The sequence below is a fragment of the Zeus faber genome, assembly GCF_960531495.2.
Source record: "Zeus faber genome assembly, chromosome: 10".
Taxonomy (NCBI): Eukaryota; Metazoa; Chordata; class Actinopteri; order Zeiformes; family Zeidae; genus Zeus; species Zeus faber.
Window position 1 is genome coordinate 26733356 of NC_137199.1, and position 18610 is coordinate 26751965.

General features: G+C 45.3%; 1 protein-coding gene across 1 annotated transcript in view; it reads right to left on the reverse strand.

Annotated features, from left to right (window-relative positions):
• The window catches only part of LOC307235973 (ATP-binding cassette sub-family C member 5), a 36802-nt gene extending 19773 nt beyond the window's left edge, over window positions 1-17029 (reverse strand). Inside the window, exons 1-7 of the mRNA XM_080008233.1 lie at window positions 16788-17029; window positions 14539-14745; window positions 13947-14102; window positions 7554-7701; window positions 5323-5556; window positions 2290-2463; window positions 1392-1539 (exon numbers count right to left, since the gene is read on the reverse strand). Of these exons, the coding sequence (XP_079864359.1) occupies window positions 1392-1539; window positions 2290-2463; window positions 5323-5556; window positions 7554-7701; window positions 13947-14102; window positions 14539-14745; window positions 16788-16789 (1069 nt within the window). The 5' untranslated portion in view covers window positions 16790-17029. The remainder of the gene's footprint in view (window positions 1-1391; window positions 1540-2289; window positions 2464-5322; window positions 5557-7553; window positions 7702-13946; window positions 14103-14538; window positions 14746-16787) is intronic.
• Window positions 17030-18610: the final 1581 nt, after the last annotated feature.

An 18610-nucleotide genomic window follows, 5' to 3' on the forward strand; every position in this document is an offset into this window, starting at 1 on the left:
TCCCATTCTTTTGAACGGCTCAAAATACTTTTTGTCCAAGTTTTACAGTTTTACAGTTTTTGGCGTTGTTTGTTTAAGTTGCTGTGTCCTCTACTGTTTTGTTCCCAACCACACTAGAACCATGACACGCCCCGTTTCCTTTTCCCAGAAAAAAATAAATAAATAAAAATGCATTTCTCCTGGCAGTGGGAAAGGCGTCAATCACCTTTGCGGTTTTCCTGGGTTAAAAAAACCTGGATAAACCCGCTCATTTTGGTGTATGGTATATGAGAGGGAGCGAGAGAGAGAGCATGAGAGAATGAGGAAACAAAGAAAGGAGCATGCAATGGAACGTGAGGAGGCGGTAAGTGACAGAGAGAGGTGGTGGTGACTTTGGAGGTACGGGTGGGTGGAGGGGTGTTAACAGGAGACAGGACCAGCAGATCTCAAAATACCAAAATACCCCCTCGACAGTGTCTCAAGTCAAGTGATTTGCCAACTCCCTCCGTGCAGCCATCGACCGCAACAACAATACAGGAGGAGACAGAAATAGACGCGCGGCAGAAGCAGGAGGCTCCGTATCCATACATGGTGTTAAAAAGAGACTACTTTAAAACATGCCCCATCTCGTTGGCACGTCAGGTCTGCAATTTATTATTATTTTTTTTTACCCCAATTACCCCTCATTCCATGTACCCATGCCGGTTGTTTTGAACAGTTCACGAAACGCACACCTGCAGCCCAGGGCTTTTAAAACGGTCAGTTTGTATATGAAGTGCATTCCTGATTGCATAAGCACGGAACAAAAACGTCTCTTGGAACCAGTCGGCTGCAAGTCACTGCAGTGAGTCATTGTAGAGGAGACATTTTGAGGAGAGAAGACGTTCTCGGACTCGCCGGACAGCCTGAGCGGTGCCACCCAATTATTCATCAACCAAATGCAGGAGGGCGGTGGGAAATTTATCCTTATCCGCGGTGCACGGAGAAGAGAGGAAAAACCGCTGCCTCCGATTCGCCGCTAAGTAGCGCCCTCGAAATGCCAAAAAGGAAACCGAGCGCCCACCCTTAATTTCTCGGCAATTAACCCCCACGCCGAGGGATTCAAACGGGTCTTGATAATAATGGCTGACGTGCATGGAGGCTTAACCAGGAGAAGCTAATGAAAACACATTTTAAGGTCAGGGGTATGTTGCCGGTCCACTCTGGGGATAAGTCTAATTTCAGGTAATAAATTGAGAATTTAGTGGCTAATACGCTGCCCAATTAAAGCGACCCTTAAGTCAGGGGAGCCTGAGAAAGCAGAAATATACGGCGTGGTGCTAAACACAGACGCCCTTGACGGGTTCTGAACAAAAACAGGAAGCCTGCCTTCGCGTTTCGACACTTGCTGAGTCAATGTGGTTGCCACTCACTGTGGATGTTCTGGGCGAAGGCGTCTTCCCAGCAGTACATCTTGATGAACTTTATGCAGCCCAGGATCTCGTTCATCAGCCTCACACGCTGGTCCGTCACCGTCACGCACTTCTTACGAAAATACGCCGTCAGACGTGAGGCGAGCATCTGTTTTGGGAACGATGACAGGGGGAGTTTAAGCCGTGGGAGGGGAAATGAAAGCAGACAAATGCACGTCGGCTGTTTTGTTTCGCAGGGACCAGCCAGAGGGACCCCAGCCACCAGTTGCCGTGGTTCCTGAGAGTCAAACTGTGGAGGAATGCAATTTAATATAAATAATAACATGGGATGGATCCCCCTAAGATGTGTTCTGTGTTCTGTCTAAAATGGGACGACGTGACTCACAGGTTTATAAATTGCACGGATTATGTGACCGTGCAGTAACTAAGCAAGATTTGCATTTCTCACAAAGAGCATTCGAGCTTTAGCGATGTGCCAAAATAAATAAAAAACACAAATCCAACTAAAATCATACAAATGTTGGACTGCTTGGGACATAAAATGGCCGGTTTGTTTTTCAATGCAGTACTGGCAGCTTAACCTATATAAACACTTCTGCGATAGGTGTATAGAACAATTACCTTTGAATAAAAAAGTTTCTTTCTATCTCCACTCGTTGTGGTTGAACAACTTGCTTGATGAGTCTTGTGTAATCCACACCTTAAATTTCCATGTTGAGTTGGTGAGCTGGAGTCTCTCTCAACTAAATAATGTGTCCAACCCTGTGCTGTTCCCGACTGAGCCTGTTCCACATCCTCCTTTAGTTCAGTTCCTTCCATTAGGCCAAAACCCTCAAAAATGACCATTGTATTCTATCTTTCTCAGACTGTACCCCCGAGGTCCCTGGACGCATCATACCATTGCGGGGTAGAAGACGATGAAGATAGCGGACCCCAGCAGAGCGGTGGGTCCCAGGAAGTAGGTGGTGTAGGACAGACCCAGGATGCCCACCAGAGGTCCCCCGGCCAGCAGGCAGCCTACCGACACGGCCTCATACAGCCGCTGGCCATCACTGGAGCAGATGTTGATCAGCTGGAAGGGAAGACAGGAAGTAGAACAACCATTGAGCCTTAACAAGAGACTCTTTGACCCTGTTCCCAGCTTAAAGTGCATTGAAAGGCAGCTCGGCTGATATGATCGAAGATGCTTTGAGAATCCATTCACAAAAATCACACAGCACTAGAGGTGAAGACTGCAGCTTCAAGACTTACGACTCAATTTAACTTGACTCCCAACTAATGGGTGCTTGTGGCAGGGTGGGGCGTCTGGTATTAGTTAGTTAGTTGCGGTATGGCGGGCCCTCGTCTTTTGCAGGGCCTGGCTCTGGGCCTGTGGTCCGTGCCTGGCATCTGCTGCTGGGTTCTGCGCCTGCGTCTTGTACCTGCACGTGGGGGTGGGTTGTATGTGTGCGCCTCAGGGGTGCAGGGTCTCCTTGCACTCTCCGGGACTGGTTTGTGCTCCTCGGGGCCATGTGTGGGTGTTGCTCCACGGGCTGCGGGGTCTTCTGTGCCTACAGGGCGGGGGGCTCAGGCCTTTCCTGCAGCCGTGTCTATACGGCTGCGGGACTCAGGGGTGCCCTCAGGGCCTTTTCCCACTGCTTGGAAGCGCTACGATTTATTTCTGACCTCATACAGCAGCACTAATTGGGATAACTCCCAGGCACTTACCGGCAGATACATCACACACACACACACACACACACACACACACACACACACACACACACACACACACACACACACACACACACACACACACACACACACACACACACACACACACACACACACACACACACACACACACACACACACACACAAAATGACAGGAAGGGACCACATGCTGAATTGCTGCTCCAATCTTCCTGGACTTAATCAACTCTGTCAAACCTGCATTGTGTTTGGGGGCGCTATGGAGCCCACTGGCCACGCCAATCACTGCTCAACTTTCTTAGCCAGTTCTGACACGTGTGCCAATTTTTGTGAGTTTTTGAGCATTCTAAGCCCATCACATGACGTGGAATAATAATAATAACAATAATAACAAGACACCTGGCCATGCCTGGTAAGATTACATTACATTACATTTATCAGACGCTTTTATCCAAAGCGACTTACAATTATTCAATTGTAAGTCGCTACCATCCCCTTTAAATGCAAGATCGTTCTCCTAAAAGGGGGATTGGTGGCGGAACAAACAAAAAACTGTGCTCTTGTCATCCTACAAGTCGTCCACAGTGCAGAGTTACTGAAGCAGTTCTTGATGATTAAAGAATTAATAAAGAGTTGCATTGCAGGTTGAGAAATTGAACTCCACTTGCAGACTAACTCTGTCCTAGATGTAATGCCATAATACTATGTGTTGTATGCCCAGTATGCTGACAGCACAGGTTACATTTTTTTTCAATAAAATAAAATAACTTTTTACGACTTCATTAGGACTGATTTGGGACTGAGCTTGACTTCACGCAAAAAAAAAGGCATTATTTTCCATCTATTGCTGTTTGTTATTGTAAGAAAATTGTTGTGTGCAGTCACCTGAATGACCTTATAAGTGGATGTAGGAGACAGTAATCTGCCTCGGGCCGTCTGGATGTACCTGGATACGAGGTGTGAATAGGTCCTTTGAGGCCGCTCGTCTTTTAATTCCCGCATTCACTCGTTGTCTCTTACACTAAGCTGCTCGACCTTCTGTCCTCAGGGTGACAGGATTTGTGCCTTTATGAGAAGAAACGGCTGCCAAAGCAAACTTGATCTGAATAAACTGTCTCATTGCGGTGTCCCAAAAGCACTGGCTAATTTGGATCCCTGTCACATAAGGCCATAAAAAAAATGTCTCGGCCAAGCTTTTCAAAGAATCCCTTATGAAGTGGAAATCCGTACAATTCTTTTGTTACAAAATAAATCCCATATAGCTGGCACTTTTTAAGAAACCATTCAATGTATTTGCGCTAATGTGCGCTCCTCTACTTCTATGCTGTTTCCATTGTTGGCGGCGGGGTCCACCACCTTTCCCGCCAAGTATGCACTGATCGGGCATGTGCAAGAAGTGAAGCAGCAGCAGTGAATTTGATAAAGCAGCGTAGCTCGTTGTGGTCAGTAAACTGTCGATATGGATGAACATTTACAAAGGGAACAGAAGAACATCCCAAAAACAAATGAAAATATAGCTGCAGGCAGCAATGCACGGGGACCAGTTTATTCCCAGCGTTTCGTTCACCTGCTCGAGTTGAGCTGGTACCATGTGGTGGAAAAGTGTCAAGATAAAAGACCTTCTTGGGACTACCGACACACCAATTAAGTCCAGATTCCAGCGCAGGGTGCACCGCATCCCATGTGAAATGCTCCCCAGAACCACACACTGCACATACTGTATATATCTTATTGGACTATGATCGGCCCACTCCATCACCCCTTGTATCTTCGCTCATCTACTTCCAGTACGTCGGCTCCGGAAAAATTGTTTATTGATAACTACTCAAACAAATATAGCCCCATCTGGATCAAACTTGGACCATGCCGTGTGTGGACTTCCCCAAATATAAATCGTCTTTATTTGTGTCCGTGGGTTTAGCGGTTTCTGAGTGCTGGACACTTTGACATGTTACACATCATGGTCAGGAGAATAATAATAGAAAATTGAACAAAAACAATAGTATAATAATCACACCCTTTGGGCTGGACCCCTAACAATCAACCAGAAGAAGGTAAACTTTGGAGAAAAGAAGGTGGCTTAGAGACTCTTATAGCGAAGACCTGGCTGTTGAAAATAAAAGTGGCATTTTCCAATGGAATTCTGGGACTTTTAGTGTAATGCACCCAACACAGACTATATGATCGATTTCCACCTTAACTAAATGAAAACGAAGAGAATGGTAAAATGGTGTTTTACCTCTCCCGGAGTGATGTCCTTGGTGCTGCGGAGCCGCAAGATCTTGTGGAAGGCGAAGGTGAGGGCGGCACCTCGGAGCCGTGCCGCCGTGCGGTAGTTGACGGCCCACATGAGGGCAAGCGACCAGGAGCGCATGAGCTCCATGAGGAAAATGCCGGCCACCAGGGAGAGGCCGTAGGGCAGCCAGCTCTCCGAGCTCTGGGAGTACTCCAGCAGGGAGCGCACCAGGAGGGCCTGGAACCAGCAACAGAAGAGGAATTTTAAGAAAATAATCACACATTTGGGAATTCTCCTTTTCCAATATTGCATTTGTTGTTAAGGTAACTGTATCAATATGGACTTATGGATGATGAACATGTGAGCAAAGTCCTACTTTGTTGCCTCTTGTTCAACCCTTCATTCACTGGGTTGTATTAAAGCAGCGGTATGCCCCAAACACATGAGGAAATTAAGATTTATTCAGAATTAATTCATGAAATATTCATTGACTTATTTTAAAATAAATAAAAAAAAACCTTAAATTAAGCCTTTATTTATGATTTTCATGTATCATATTGGTCAAATAGGTTTATTAAGTGTTAAACCATTTGAAGATATTTTGTGCTAGTAGTGCTCTGTGCTAGTTAAACCCAGTTTGGCCACCACTGTATCACAGCCTTTTAATACTGTATCACAATACAGTAATAATATTCTAATACGAGAGATACACCGATTTATGCAGTCAACAAGGTGGCTATCGGCCGATATCCACCTTGTTGACTGCATGTGCCTATCGGCAAGCGATGGCAATGGCTGATGTTTACCCAGTGTTTCCCACACCTTGCTTGGGCGGGCCCCCCAGGTATATTCACGACTACCAAAGTATGTTTGGCGACCCATTTTAACATTTTCTTTAATTATTATTTTATCCGTCTAAGAGGATTAACGCCATCCGAGATCGATTTTTGAAGACGTGGACATAGCTCTCGGCAGCGCTCCAGGCAGGCAGTGATGCTGTGTTCATGGGAACACGGAAAACTGCAAGTGATGCTGCTTTCAGGGGAACTCAACAAAACATCAGCATCAGCATTGGCTATCGGCCAAATAGTTATTTTAATCGTATGGGTATTGTCTGTTTATTTTATTGTATTTCAATGCATATTGATCAGTTTTTCAAGACATCTCAATTTATGAAAGTAGAATTCCCATAAAACACTCTTCATAACATTACATCGCTTTGTGATATATTAAATTGTGTATTGGCAGATTCTTGGCAATACGAAGGGGAATTGGGGAAAAATACAAGATAAAATGAGATTAAGATTAAATGAAGAGGAGAAGATGATAGAGAGACTGGGGGAGAGAGAAAGCAAGCAAGGGAGAGAGAGAGAGAAAAGTTGGGAGAAAAAAAAAGGAGCAGATGAAGCATAACAAATGTACAGATTCATGGGGAAGGTGAAGTCAATGCGTTAAAGGCGGTATTGAGAAGGAGGGGATATAACTGGGTGAAGTGATAATGCAGGAAGGATAATGTGATTAAACACGACATAGGGGCAATAAAAAAAGGAACAAAAGGGCAAACCAGTTGAATGATATTTGAATCTACTGTATAGATGCAGAGCAGAGCACCATCAGCAAAAACTGCTGAATAAACGGCACTGGAATGTGAGACAAACATATCGTTGTGCAACAACTAAATCCGCTGTAATGCTCTTACTTCCGTGCAGACGCCGGCCGGCACCGGCCACGGAGCACGGTGATAAATAAACAGGCGAGCAAAGAACAATGGAAACCCTTCAATAATGAAATTGAGGCAAGGGAAACACCAAACATAATTAGCCCTCGTCTTAAAGTTGATAATGCCATATTTCTCGGAGGCATTGTTCTGCATTATCAGCGCATTCAGTTCTTCCATTGTCAGGGACAGATCGGAACTCAGGAGTCAAAATGTGTGAAAGCTGGGGGAAAAAAAATAAAAATGTAATGTTTCGGGACCAAAGCGTGACTGGGTAGGAACCAGCTAATCTGCGGTATTAATATGAGTTTCACTATCTGAGGCTTTGTAATCTCCCGATATGTTTTCATTTCAATTTCCAGACCAGCGTGAAACGGGATAAAGTGATTTTCTGAAAATACACATGGACTTGGGACCGCGAGCCAGTGGCAGGGGCTGAAAGGCGCATTAGCCGAATCAGCAGAATGAAGGAGGCGGAGCAGGATGAGGAGGGTGACGATGAGGAGCGGTTACTCACAGGCCCCACGAAGCCTGCCACCATGGTGAGCAGCAGGGAGAAGATGGCCACCAGCATGCGGGTCTGACAGAACCTCCAGAACACCCTGGCCAGCGAGGCTCCCTCTCGCCCGCGTCTCTTCAGCTCGTCGTGCCAAAGGGATTTCAGCCTGGCCAGGAGCACAGAGGAAATTTTGTGAAAAACCACACACAAAGGGAGGCAATCGACTGAATAATGGACGAGTCACCGCACTGGTATTCCCCCCCCCTCGTCAATAATGTAAATGATAAGAATTAACAATTGGTCATTTTCTTACCCCGGTCTTTTCTTTCAAATTTAAAAGGCTGTGCCAAGCGCAGTCAGAGAACTAAATGACTGCACAGGGATATTAGCATTTCGGAAAACAACAATATATTTATTGTTGTTTAATATATTAAATTATAAAATGAGACAGATCAAACGATGTGTTGTATAACAAAAAAAACAAAACAAAACAAAAAAAAAAAACAGCGAGGGAAGAAGAAATATTGATTAATCAGAGTATTTTTCCGAGTCCAAAGGGAAGGGAGGATAAAAGAAAGACCGAAAAGCCATGGGGGACAAAACAAAGCAGCCCTCGCACCAGGAGGGGATTTTGAAATAAATGAAGGCTGCCAACGGGCTGATGGAGCAGATACATGATATTAGGATCCTGCAGTGCTGATGCAACACAATTCAAATATCTTCCATGTCAAGGTCAGTCCCATCTTAGTCTCTCCGGGTTTTTTGTGTGAATGATGCACGGTTGGAGGAGGCTGTGGGAACTACTATCAAACTTGTTAAAGATCTAATAATGCAATCTTATTGCTGCATGATGTCCCATAAAGAGGGTAAAGTATCTTGTTGGCCAACGCATCGTCGCTAATGAGTCTATAAAGCAGCATCGGAGCAGCTGCAGAATCTAATCTGGGCTTTAATGGTTTTATTAAAAACGTATCAGAGATAGAAAGAACATTAAACCAGCTACTCTCTCACCTAGCCAGATAATTACTTCTCGAATCAAACGGTGCAACTTGGCTGAGAAATTACAATAAACACTACTCCGGTGGCTTGATTGATTCAAATTAGACTTTAGATGTGGATAATAAATAACGGCAGGTTTGGAGTTTCTTTAAATCGATCAATTAACAAATCGGGAAAACGGGGAAAAAAGCACTGGCACTGAAACTAAATCTCTAATTTGCGGCGCACTCCCCAAATGATGTCAACAGGTACTGGTGCCATGGACTTCCTAGATATTTGGCACGAGGGGCGTTCCCTGGAAGAATTGCATTGGAAGCAATGGAAGATTACCGTTTTGTTGTGTTTTATTTGTGATATGTCGGCCAAAATTGATCCACGACACAAGTCAGACGTGAAAAATGCAGGTTTGGTGATTCTGCTGTAAGTGAACAGTGTCGTTGTAAAGTTCACAGTTGAGGCACAAGACAATGCCCAGCAGGGGTCCTAAAGAAAACCCTCATAACAGCTCATGATATCACTTGAAGCGACCCCCTTCCGGGCGAACTCCCATCACTTCGACCATCGGGAATAAAAGCCTCCACAGATCAAAACAGACATTTGCCCTTCAAGAAAATATTATTGCACCGTCATAGTCAGTCATTTTCCACCACAGGGGGTAGTGTGTCTTAATCTCATAGACATTAAGGTTGGAACCCCGGGCAACGACCGGATAAACCCAAACCCTTCAGCTAAAAACTGAATATTGAGGCTTAACTGTTTGAAAAGGGCCACCTGAGGCGCAACGCCAAGTCAAATAGAGACGGTGTTTGAAGAGCGCGTTCGCCTCGCTGAGCGCTCTCAAGTGTCACCTCTCCCAGGATGCTTTTCTGGTTTCCATCACCCTTCCCATACCCGTTGCATAACCATTCCGGCTATGCAAACAACAGTGTGGAAACCCGCCTCGCTAATCCAGGGGTGTGTTCCCCAAAGGTCGCTGGGATTAGGCGGCGATAACCCACGATATCGTCGCTTACGTAAGCGGCAACTGGCAGCTGAGCGGGTTCTCTAACCACCTCTTGGAGCGAGACCAGTCTGACTCAGTGGAGTCTGGATCAGAGGAAGACAGCACGTGCTTGCTGGCGATATTTAAAGGATCAACCAATCAGCGGAGTGCAGTTCAATACAGGACCAACACAGACCGCGACGCTTCCTTCACATCTACAGATTCAAGAATTACTGATGGCACAATATTTAAACAACCATTATGCAAAACTGGCTTTTTCAGTGATCGTGCACATACATTTGGGTCTCTGACGGGCCTACTAAACTGTGAAATAAGACAACCCAGGCAGTTTTTTGGGAGCTGTGTATTTCAGAAAACATGTCCTAAAACGAGCCGTTCAGCTTTGTGTCTCAGTACTACGTAGCATTGAGACACATTAGAATTAGAACCACCTCCACCTCAAACTCCACCCACACCCGGAGTGCGACCAGAGCCGCTAGCATCGAAGCTTAGAGCAAATCATGGGAAGTGCTCTGTTGGCTGCAGAGACCAGCACAAATCTTTTAAAAGAAAGAGAAATTAAATGAATACCAACTGTCCGTGACAGAACTGAGGACGAGGAAAATGTAAGTATTTAAAAAATACATTTTGTCGTGCGTTTCTTTCTGTGTGTGTCCACGGTGAGTTGACTGTACTGTAGGCTGCGACGCACAATCTGCTCCGCGTTTCTCCAAACAAACCGTGGATGTATTTCAATTATTTATTTTCTGACGCTTCAGTCATTGAATGAAACAAAAAAGCCCCAAGCTGCGCCAAGCTCCGCGCTGCTCTGGACACCGTGGGGAGAGTCTACACAACCTTTTTAAATCCTTGTCGATCTTATATGAGTGAAGATTCAGCAACTGGATTGTGATTATTTCTCGCCTCAAATTAGTTCAGAATCAGGTTTTAGGGACTAAATAGAACGAAATCCGGAAGCCATGCTCAAACCCCATTGGCTCACAGAACTAGAGGCCTCGGGAGGGTGGGTCCACCCACGGAAACAGCCTGTTTTCAGACAGGGTGGATTGGATACATGTTAGAATGGCTTGAAGAAACTGCGTTCCCCTAATATACGTAAAAAAAATAAAAATAATCTGAAATGAAGCCAACACCAACTTGGAATTTCAAACTTCTGTTTTTATAATCACATCATTTTTTTAAGAGAAGGATAAACGGTCGCAAATAATTGTATTGTATGTACATACACTATTGTGCGTGTGCACACTTTGTTTTGCCAAGGTATGTTCAGTCCCACTAATTTCATAGCCTATAATATTAAATAATATGTAATGTGTAATCTATGGAGAACTCAACGACATCAATCGGCCAGTCAATTGCGTTGGCGTCCATAAGATATTGTTTATATAAAAAAACACATGTACACACAAACACATAAATATAAACACACATACAAATATACACACACACACACACACACACACATACATATATATATACACACATATATATACACACACACACACACACACACACACACACACATATATATATATATATATATACATACATACATGCATACACACACACACATATACAGTATATATATGTGTTGTATACGTGTTTTTATATACACTTCTCACAAAAAGTTAGGGATATTCGGCTTTCGGGTGAAGTTTCAGGATGAACCTAAAATACACGATAACCTTTACAGGTGAACTTAATTTGACCTTCTCTAAACTTTTGAATGCACATGTCCAACTGTTCAATGTTTTAGTACTTTTTGCACAACTTGCTGTTCTCTAACAAGGAGCTGAACAGGAAAATTCACAACAGGTGTTGGATCCATGAATCGACCAATACATTTATTGTTTCAATTAGAATTGGTATTTAAACAGTCCTCTTCATCATGCTGTTCACATTTTGACATCATGAGACCAAGACGACACCTAACAACTGATCAACAGTACCTCGCCATTACGAGGCTTCAAACAGGATGTTGTCAGAGGGAAGTGGCCACTGAGCTTAGAGTGTCACAGAGTGTCATCAGCAGGTTGCAACAGAGATACAGAGACACTGGAAGAGTCACAGAAAGGCATAGAAGTGGAAGTCCTTTGGCCACATCCCACACTGATGAGCGCTTCATTGTGAACAGTGCCCTGCGGAAGCGGATGATGATGCCACTCAACTCCAGGCACATTTAAGGGAGGTGAGAGGCACCCAAGTGTCACGTCAGACCATTCAAAACCGTTAACATCAGCTTGGTCTGCGTGCTAGACGACCTGCAAGGGTACCTGACCACAACACCAGGCATAGGCATCATCGTCTTGCACGGACGGACCAGGGAGCATTTACGCTGGACGAGGGACCAGTGGCCTCAGTGCTGTTCTCTGATGAAAGTCGATTCACGTTGAGCAGAAATGATGGCCGCCAACGATGTTGGAGACACTAAGGAGAGCGCTATGCATCAGCCACTGTTGTCAACAGACGAGCCTTTGGTGGTGGTGGTGTTACAGTGTGGGCAGGTGTGTCTAGTCAATACAGAACTGCCCTACACTTTGTAAATGGTACGGTGACAAGCCCATACTACCTGAATAACATCATTAATCCAGTCATTGTGCCCCTGCATGAACAACACAGGCCTCATTTCATCTTCATGGACGACAATGCTCCAGCTCATGGAGGTGGCATCATTAGGGAACGGCTGCTGGAGACTGGGGCACCTCAAATGGAGTGGCCTGCACTTTCTCCAGACCTGAATCCCATAAAAACCTATGTGATCAGCTGAGTTGCCGTGTAGAGGCTCATAACTCTGTACCCCAGAACCTCAATGACCTGAGGGCCGCCCTTCAAGAAGAGTGGGGGGCCAGGCCTCAGCAGACAATGAGTCGACTTGTGAACAGCATGAGAAGTCGTTGTCAAGCTGTAATTGATGCTCAAGGGCACATGACAAGTTATTGAGACATTGACATTTTTTGTTGTGGTAAACCCACCACTGTTGTTGGCTTTTGTTTCAATAAATTGTTTGAGATGAGGAAATCAACATTGCATGCTTCTACTTAAATGCCATACTTTCATGATATAATATCACTGTAGCGTGAACTTTTAACATTTTCCATAAATTCACTCGAAAGCCAAATATCCCTAACTTTTTGTGAGTAGTGTACACACACACACACACACACACCATTTTCTCCCTCATTGTGCTTCTCTACCTCGTTTCGTCCATCGCATTCCCAAGGCATCATGTGTCATTCCCACAACCTCTCAATCTCCACAACCCTTTCAATCCCTACACTAGAGTCACATATTGCAATACTGGCACTGGCCGTCTTCTAATAACACACAAAGCTTCCTCAAGTTGTAGGCATCACTTGGGATTGGAAGTAACAGGTGTTCAATGACGTGCAATGACTTTAAGTCTCGTCTGGCCAAGTCACGTTTTCACACAGCCCTTAATGACAGTAAGCCTCGAAGGGCTTTCCAAGCTTCAGATTTCACATAGAAATCAATGGGAACCCCTGGTCTTAACCTCCACTCGGGCAAGGAAAACCTTCCAGGGATGGAAGAAACCCTGGGGAGGGGCCAACAATCCCCCTTTTCGGGACGGCTCGGCTGCAATGGACGTCCTGGCCAGGCCTCGTAAACAGCCAGAGTTAAGTGAGTGAGCAAGCAAGTCACGGGGGTGTTACAGGTAGGAAGGTTGATGACATAACCACTGACCAGCGTGGGACTAACTCTCACCCTAATCTCTAATCCCTGCTATTCTTAGAGGTCCGCTGTGCCGTCACAGCGCTCCTGCGTCCTGGGAAATAACGACACGATGTCCATCAATTAACTCCTGCACATGGTTCCCAGCACATGCTCAGAGAGCAGACTGTGTGGACCCGACAGTTCAAGCACTGGCAAGGGCACGCACGCACGCACGCAAGCGTACACACGCACACGCGCGCACACACACACACACACACAACACACACACACGGCTTGTGGTGTGTTTTGTAAAGTCAGTTCAGGTGGAAAAAGAAACTCCTCATAACAACTTGACGCGCAAATGAATCAGCACTGCAAGTGTTTTATTCCAAACCTGTTGCAATAACGTTGTTTTTTTTCTGCGGCCCTCTTTTTTTTTTTCTTTTTTTTTTTTAAATAAATCGAGCGCACTGCAACATTTACCAAGCTCACGTGCAGGTTGAGCAATGGACAGTAGGTCTAGCAATAACAAACCCAGTGGCCCCAACAAAGTTGCCTTCTCAAATGGCGGTGACCTAAAGTAAGCGGAGCTGAAGTTGTGAGATTAATAAATTGCAATCAAACGTGAGGTGCATCGGTCAGCAGCATCGTCTCCTGGCAATGTCCCTGAGACCGCGAACCCCCCCCCCCCCCTCTCTGAAGAAAAGTCTATGTTTTCATGGCAGCGGTGAGCTCACCTCTGGTAGTTGATTTCGGAGGCTTCGTGGCACGAGAGTCCCCACACGTCGTCGATGCCCAGCCTGGACGCCTTGTAGGTCTTCATGGCCAGCGGGGAGAGCCATTGCAGAGTCATGAAGGAGAAGAGGCCAGCGTTATCGACTGGGTGCTGGTGCCTGGGAATAGGGGGGAGGGAGGGAGAAGGTGGAGGAGGGAGACGTATGAGAGAAAAGGACGTCTCTGTTCGGGCCAGGCGGCGAAACATGAATCATGCCCACGATGTTTGAACAGCCATTTGCATGCCCCTCACAGAAATCTGAAGGAGCAGTGAAAACAGCTTCGCGGCCAGTTTATCAGGCGCTATGCGTTCAGACGTGAAGCCGTCTGTTGCCGGGGGATAAGTTGTGTTATCTTATCATGGCCTCCTGCTCTGTGCCTGGACAGCCAGAAGAAACCTCTCGTGGCCTCTTTGACCTGCGTATTCTAACTTGGATTAGTGTTTGTAAATGTGCGTGCTAGTCCATCTAAGTGGAGAACTAACATCCCTCTCTCAGTCTGTTGGAGAGTTTTCGTGCCACCAAACTAGCGGTTTGACATCATTTAAATATTTACTTGTGCGTTATCCTGAAAGGCTTCAGTAGCTGCAGGCTATGACGGTAGCGGCCGATCCTCTTGCGCTCCTTCCCCACTGCCGCCGCTGCTGCTGCATCCTCCTCCTCCTCCTCCTCCTCGCCCGAATGCGGGACGGCGTGCGGGTAGGACAGGGGCAGGCCCTCCACCCGGCCAGCTGCTTCCAGGGCATCGGGGAACATGGCTGTCCTTGAAAAGAGAGACACAAACACCAGTCAATGAATGCCACCGTGGGAATAAGGGGCGTTGTTTGGACGAGCCTGCTGACACGTTTACTTTTTTCCCGTCCATGTGTTTGGGGGAAAAAACAACCACTTTTTGATTGTTATGATATTATGCAATTGGCCTTTCCAGGGTGACCCTTTCAGACATCAGGGTGCAGCCAAGACACAAGACTTCTGTTGATTTTGCTTTTGCTGACTCACTCGTCGGGGCCCAGATAGATTTGAGTCTCGGCCTCGCTAGCATAAACTAAAGTGCTTATCTATTTAAAGACGCCCCGCCGGCAGGACTCAGGGCTCCAGAGGGCATTTGGAGGGAGCCGACATTTGAGCTGTTAGTATGTCCTCGCACCGTCACTGATCCCCCCACCGGAACCCCGTGCCGTGGTCGAGCTCCTGCACAGGGTCAGCCAGGCCCGACGTACGGGGGCGGATCGGTTGCCCTGCAAACGTGGCCGCCAAGGAGATTCGCTGCAGGCGAGCGAGTTCGGGGACAGGATAAAGGCACCTACAGCACGTCGATACATATCTTACCGTACACGCCGCTATGGGAGCCGGAGGGGACGTGCGCAAGGGCATACAGAGCCGGCTTGTTTTATCTGCTTCAAGCCACCCTGCCTTTATCGTGTGAAGTTTGTCACGGGCATGTGAACTTCTCGGTACCATCTACGAGGGGAGGCTACCTGTTTCACATGTTCAGTACTCCAGTGTCTCCAGGAATCGCCCACTGGCTAAATTCCAAACAAGGGCGTGGGAAATGTGTGTGTGTGTGTGTGTCTCAATGCTTCTCCAAAAACAGTTAATGTGGGTCAACTGCCACCATACCTGGAATTTGCTTTTGGTGCACCCAGTGAGTCTGCAAATATTTACAAATGATATGATAAATTACACAGACAAGCAAAAATAGGACTAAGAAGCAGGGCAAGTTAATAACTTAAAATAATTTAAATACATTTCTATATACATTCTATATAAATTCATACTAACGTTTGACCCGTCCTACAAATGCAGGCCTGAGAAAATACTAAAAAACTAAATTACCAAAATGTTAGCAAAATTTTAGTCCAATGAAAAAAAACACCAAACACTTATTGTATTATGAGTTGTATGATGATTCTCTGGCTCAATCATTGTATTGGAGTCACTGGATTAACTTTAAAAAATGCTTCAGCCTGTCAAACCTATATATTTTTTTCAACTTAAAATGTATACCTTAATTTTCCCATTTTAAAGTGACAACCCCCAAAAGTTTTACCAAACTTTAAGTTGATCCAATGGCGCATTTTTGTTCAGTGCAACAGAAATCATTGTCCTTGTTGTTATTGTAAAACAAAAATAAGTTTTACTAGATGGAGCATAAAGGATAATGATGTCAACAACAACAACAGCAGCACTTCAAGATAGAATCCAAAGCGAAAGAAGTCTACTTCAGCGTGTTATCTGAAAGTATATGACGTATAGTTAATGTTAATGTATTCACAGTGAATAGACTTAAGTTGTGTCAGGCTGAAACCACAGAAGTTGCACTTGGTGTCTGAGAGGTTGTACTTAGGATGCGCTAAAATATATTTAATGTATGTTGTCACGTACTTTTATTTACTTCTGAGCACCAACATACTGTAACACCGTTTTAACAAGTTGACTAAAGTTAATATTAACATCGAGTTCATGTTTGAATTCACTTTTTACAAGTGCCGTTACACCTGACCTATAGCCCCTTAACAACTAGTACACTTAATGTGCACTTTTAATGAATACACACAAGGATGCGCTTCAAGGATACTCACAGATCAGCACAGACGGGTGGAAATACACTTTTAACACCTTTAAATATATGTGTATATATATATATACACTTGGATCATTTTTCCCCACTGGGGACTCCACTTGTAAAAGTTTGTTTGTTTTTTTTCCCCAGGAGTTAAAGGGATAAAATAATCCAATGAGATCAGAGGGGAAGGGCGAACGCGAGAGAAGCCGCCGAGCGAGGTCCGCGTTCGTTCCACTCACATGTCGCGTCGGGCGCGGCGCGGCGAGCGTCCCTTCCTCTCTCACTTCAGGGGGGAGAGCTCCCCTCCGCTCGCCAGCGACGCGGGACCACCCTCTGGGACGCGCCCGTCAACGCCGCGCTCTGACCGGCGGAGCAGGTTGGCCGCGTCGCAGCGCCCTCCGCGGCAAACTGACGCCGCCGCCCCCCGCCGCCCCCGGATACACCCGGCGGGGAGGGAACTCCCGGGCCGCGACGTCACAATGCCCCGACCAATCGGCTGCCGCGCCCGGGGCCGTCGCCGCGGCAACGCGGACGTTTGGGGAAGGAGGCGCGCGTCCGCGTGCGGGCCACGCTCGAACCGCAAAACGGGGCCGAACGGACGCGGGACGCGGGGTCGACGTTAAGACTCCACCCGCATTCAAATGGAGGGTGAGTCATAGCGCATCACTGCGCATTAAAAAGTTAGGAAATGTAGAGTCAATTATTTACATACATTCATATTAAAAAAAAAAAGTATCTATCTATCTGTCTATCTATCTATCTGTCTATCTATCTATCTATCTATCTATCTGTCTATCTATCTGTCTGTCTGTCTATCTATCTATCTATCTATCTATCTGTCTATCTATCTATCTATCTATCTATCTATCTATCTGTCTATCTATCTATCTATCTGTCTGTCTATCTATCTATCTATCTATCTATCTATCTGTCTATCTATCTATCTATCTATCTATCTATCTATCTGTCTATCTATCTATCTATCTATCTATCTATCTGTCTATCTATCTATCTGTCTATCTATCTATCTATCTATCTATCTATCTATCTATCTGTCTATCTATCTATCTATCTATCTATCTATCTATCTATCTATCTATCTGTCTGTCTGTCTGTCTGTCTGTCTGTCTGTCTGTCTGTCTGTCTGTCTGTCTGTCTGTCTGTCTGTCTATCTATCTATCTATCTATCTATCTATCTATCTATCTCGGGGCAGAATTAAACGTCCTAATAATTGTTAAAATATATTTCCTTTGTTTGTCCTCATATTGAGTCACGCGTTTTCCTCTGTTTTCTAGTTGTTTGATAAGATACACGTCACACATGTAGCGACGCCGACGGAGACGAAGTGTTGTTGCGGGAATTCCGTCTCTTCTTCGTGAGTCGGATCATTGAGCTCAGCTCAGCAATAAGAGGCGGCTCCTTCGGCTCCCGAACGGCCCTGCATTTGGTAGCACTTCTGGCTTTTCCGTTTTACACCTCAGCCAAATTTTGCAGTTTTTTTTTTGACGTTATGATCGGTATATGTACACATGTATCACTTAAATTATACAGAATTATTATACTACACCGTCTAATTTTATTTGACATTATGTTTGGTATAAAAACCTTTAATAATGTCAAACAACATTTTTACATTTTCTGTCATATTGATGGGTAAAGAACTATCCTAGTTGTATGACAAAATAATACACGACTAATAAAAAAGTATGGTTAATAAATAATTACACAACTCAAGACAGACACATATTTCAATGCTTAAATATGAAACAAAAGATATTTCTGCTCTGTTCAAAAATGTTTTTTGGTGCTCGTCATTTTGGCGGTTCTCCATCCGCCATTTAGGCGCAACATACAAAAGACTCACCGTGCCCGGCTCCTAATGTAATTACCAATGTGAGACGTTTCTGGACCGTATTTAACATATATGTTATAGGATCACCCTGTTATTCTGTCTTGTATAAAAAAATAAAGAAAAAAACCAACGTGCTGTCAGACGGGAGGCGGAGCCAGGGTCTTGTTCATAGGCGTGTTCCATCCACCCGAACACCATCCCCGCTATCA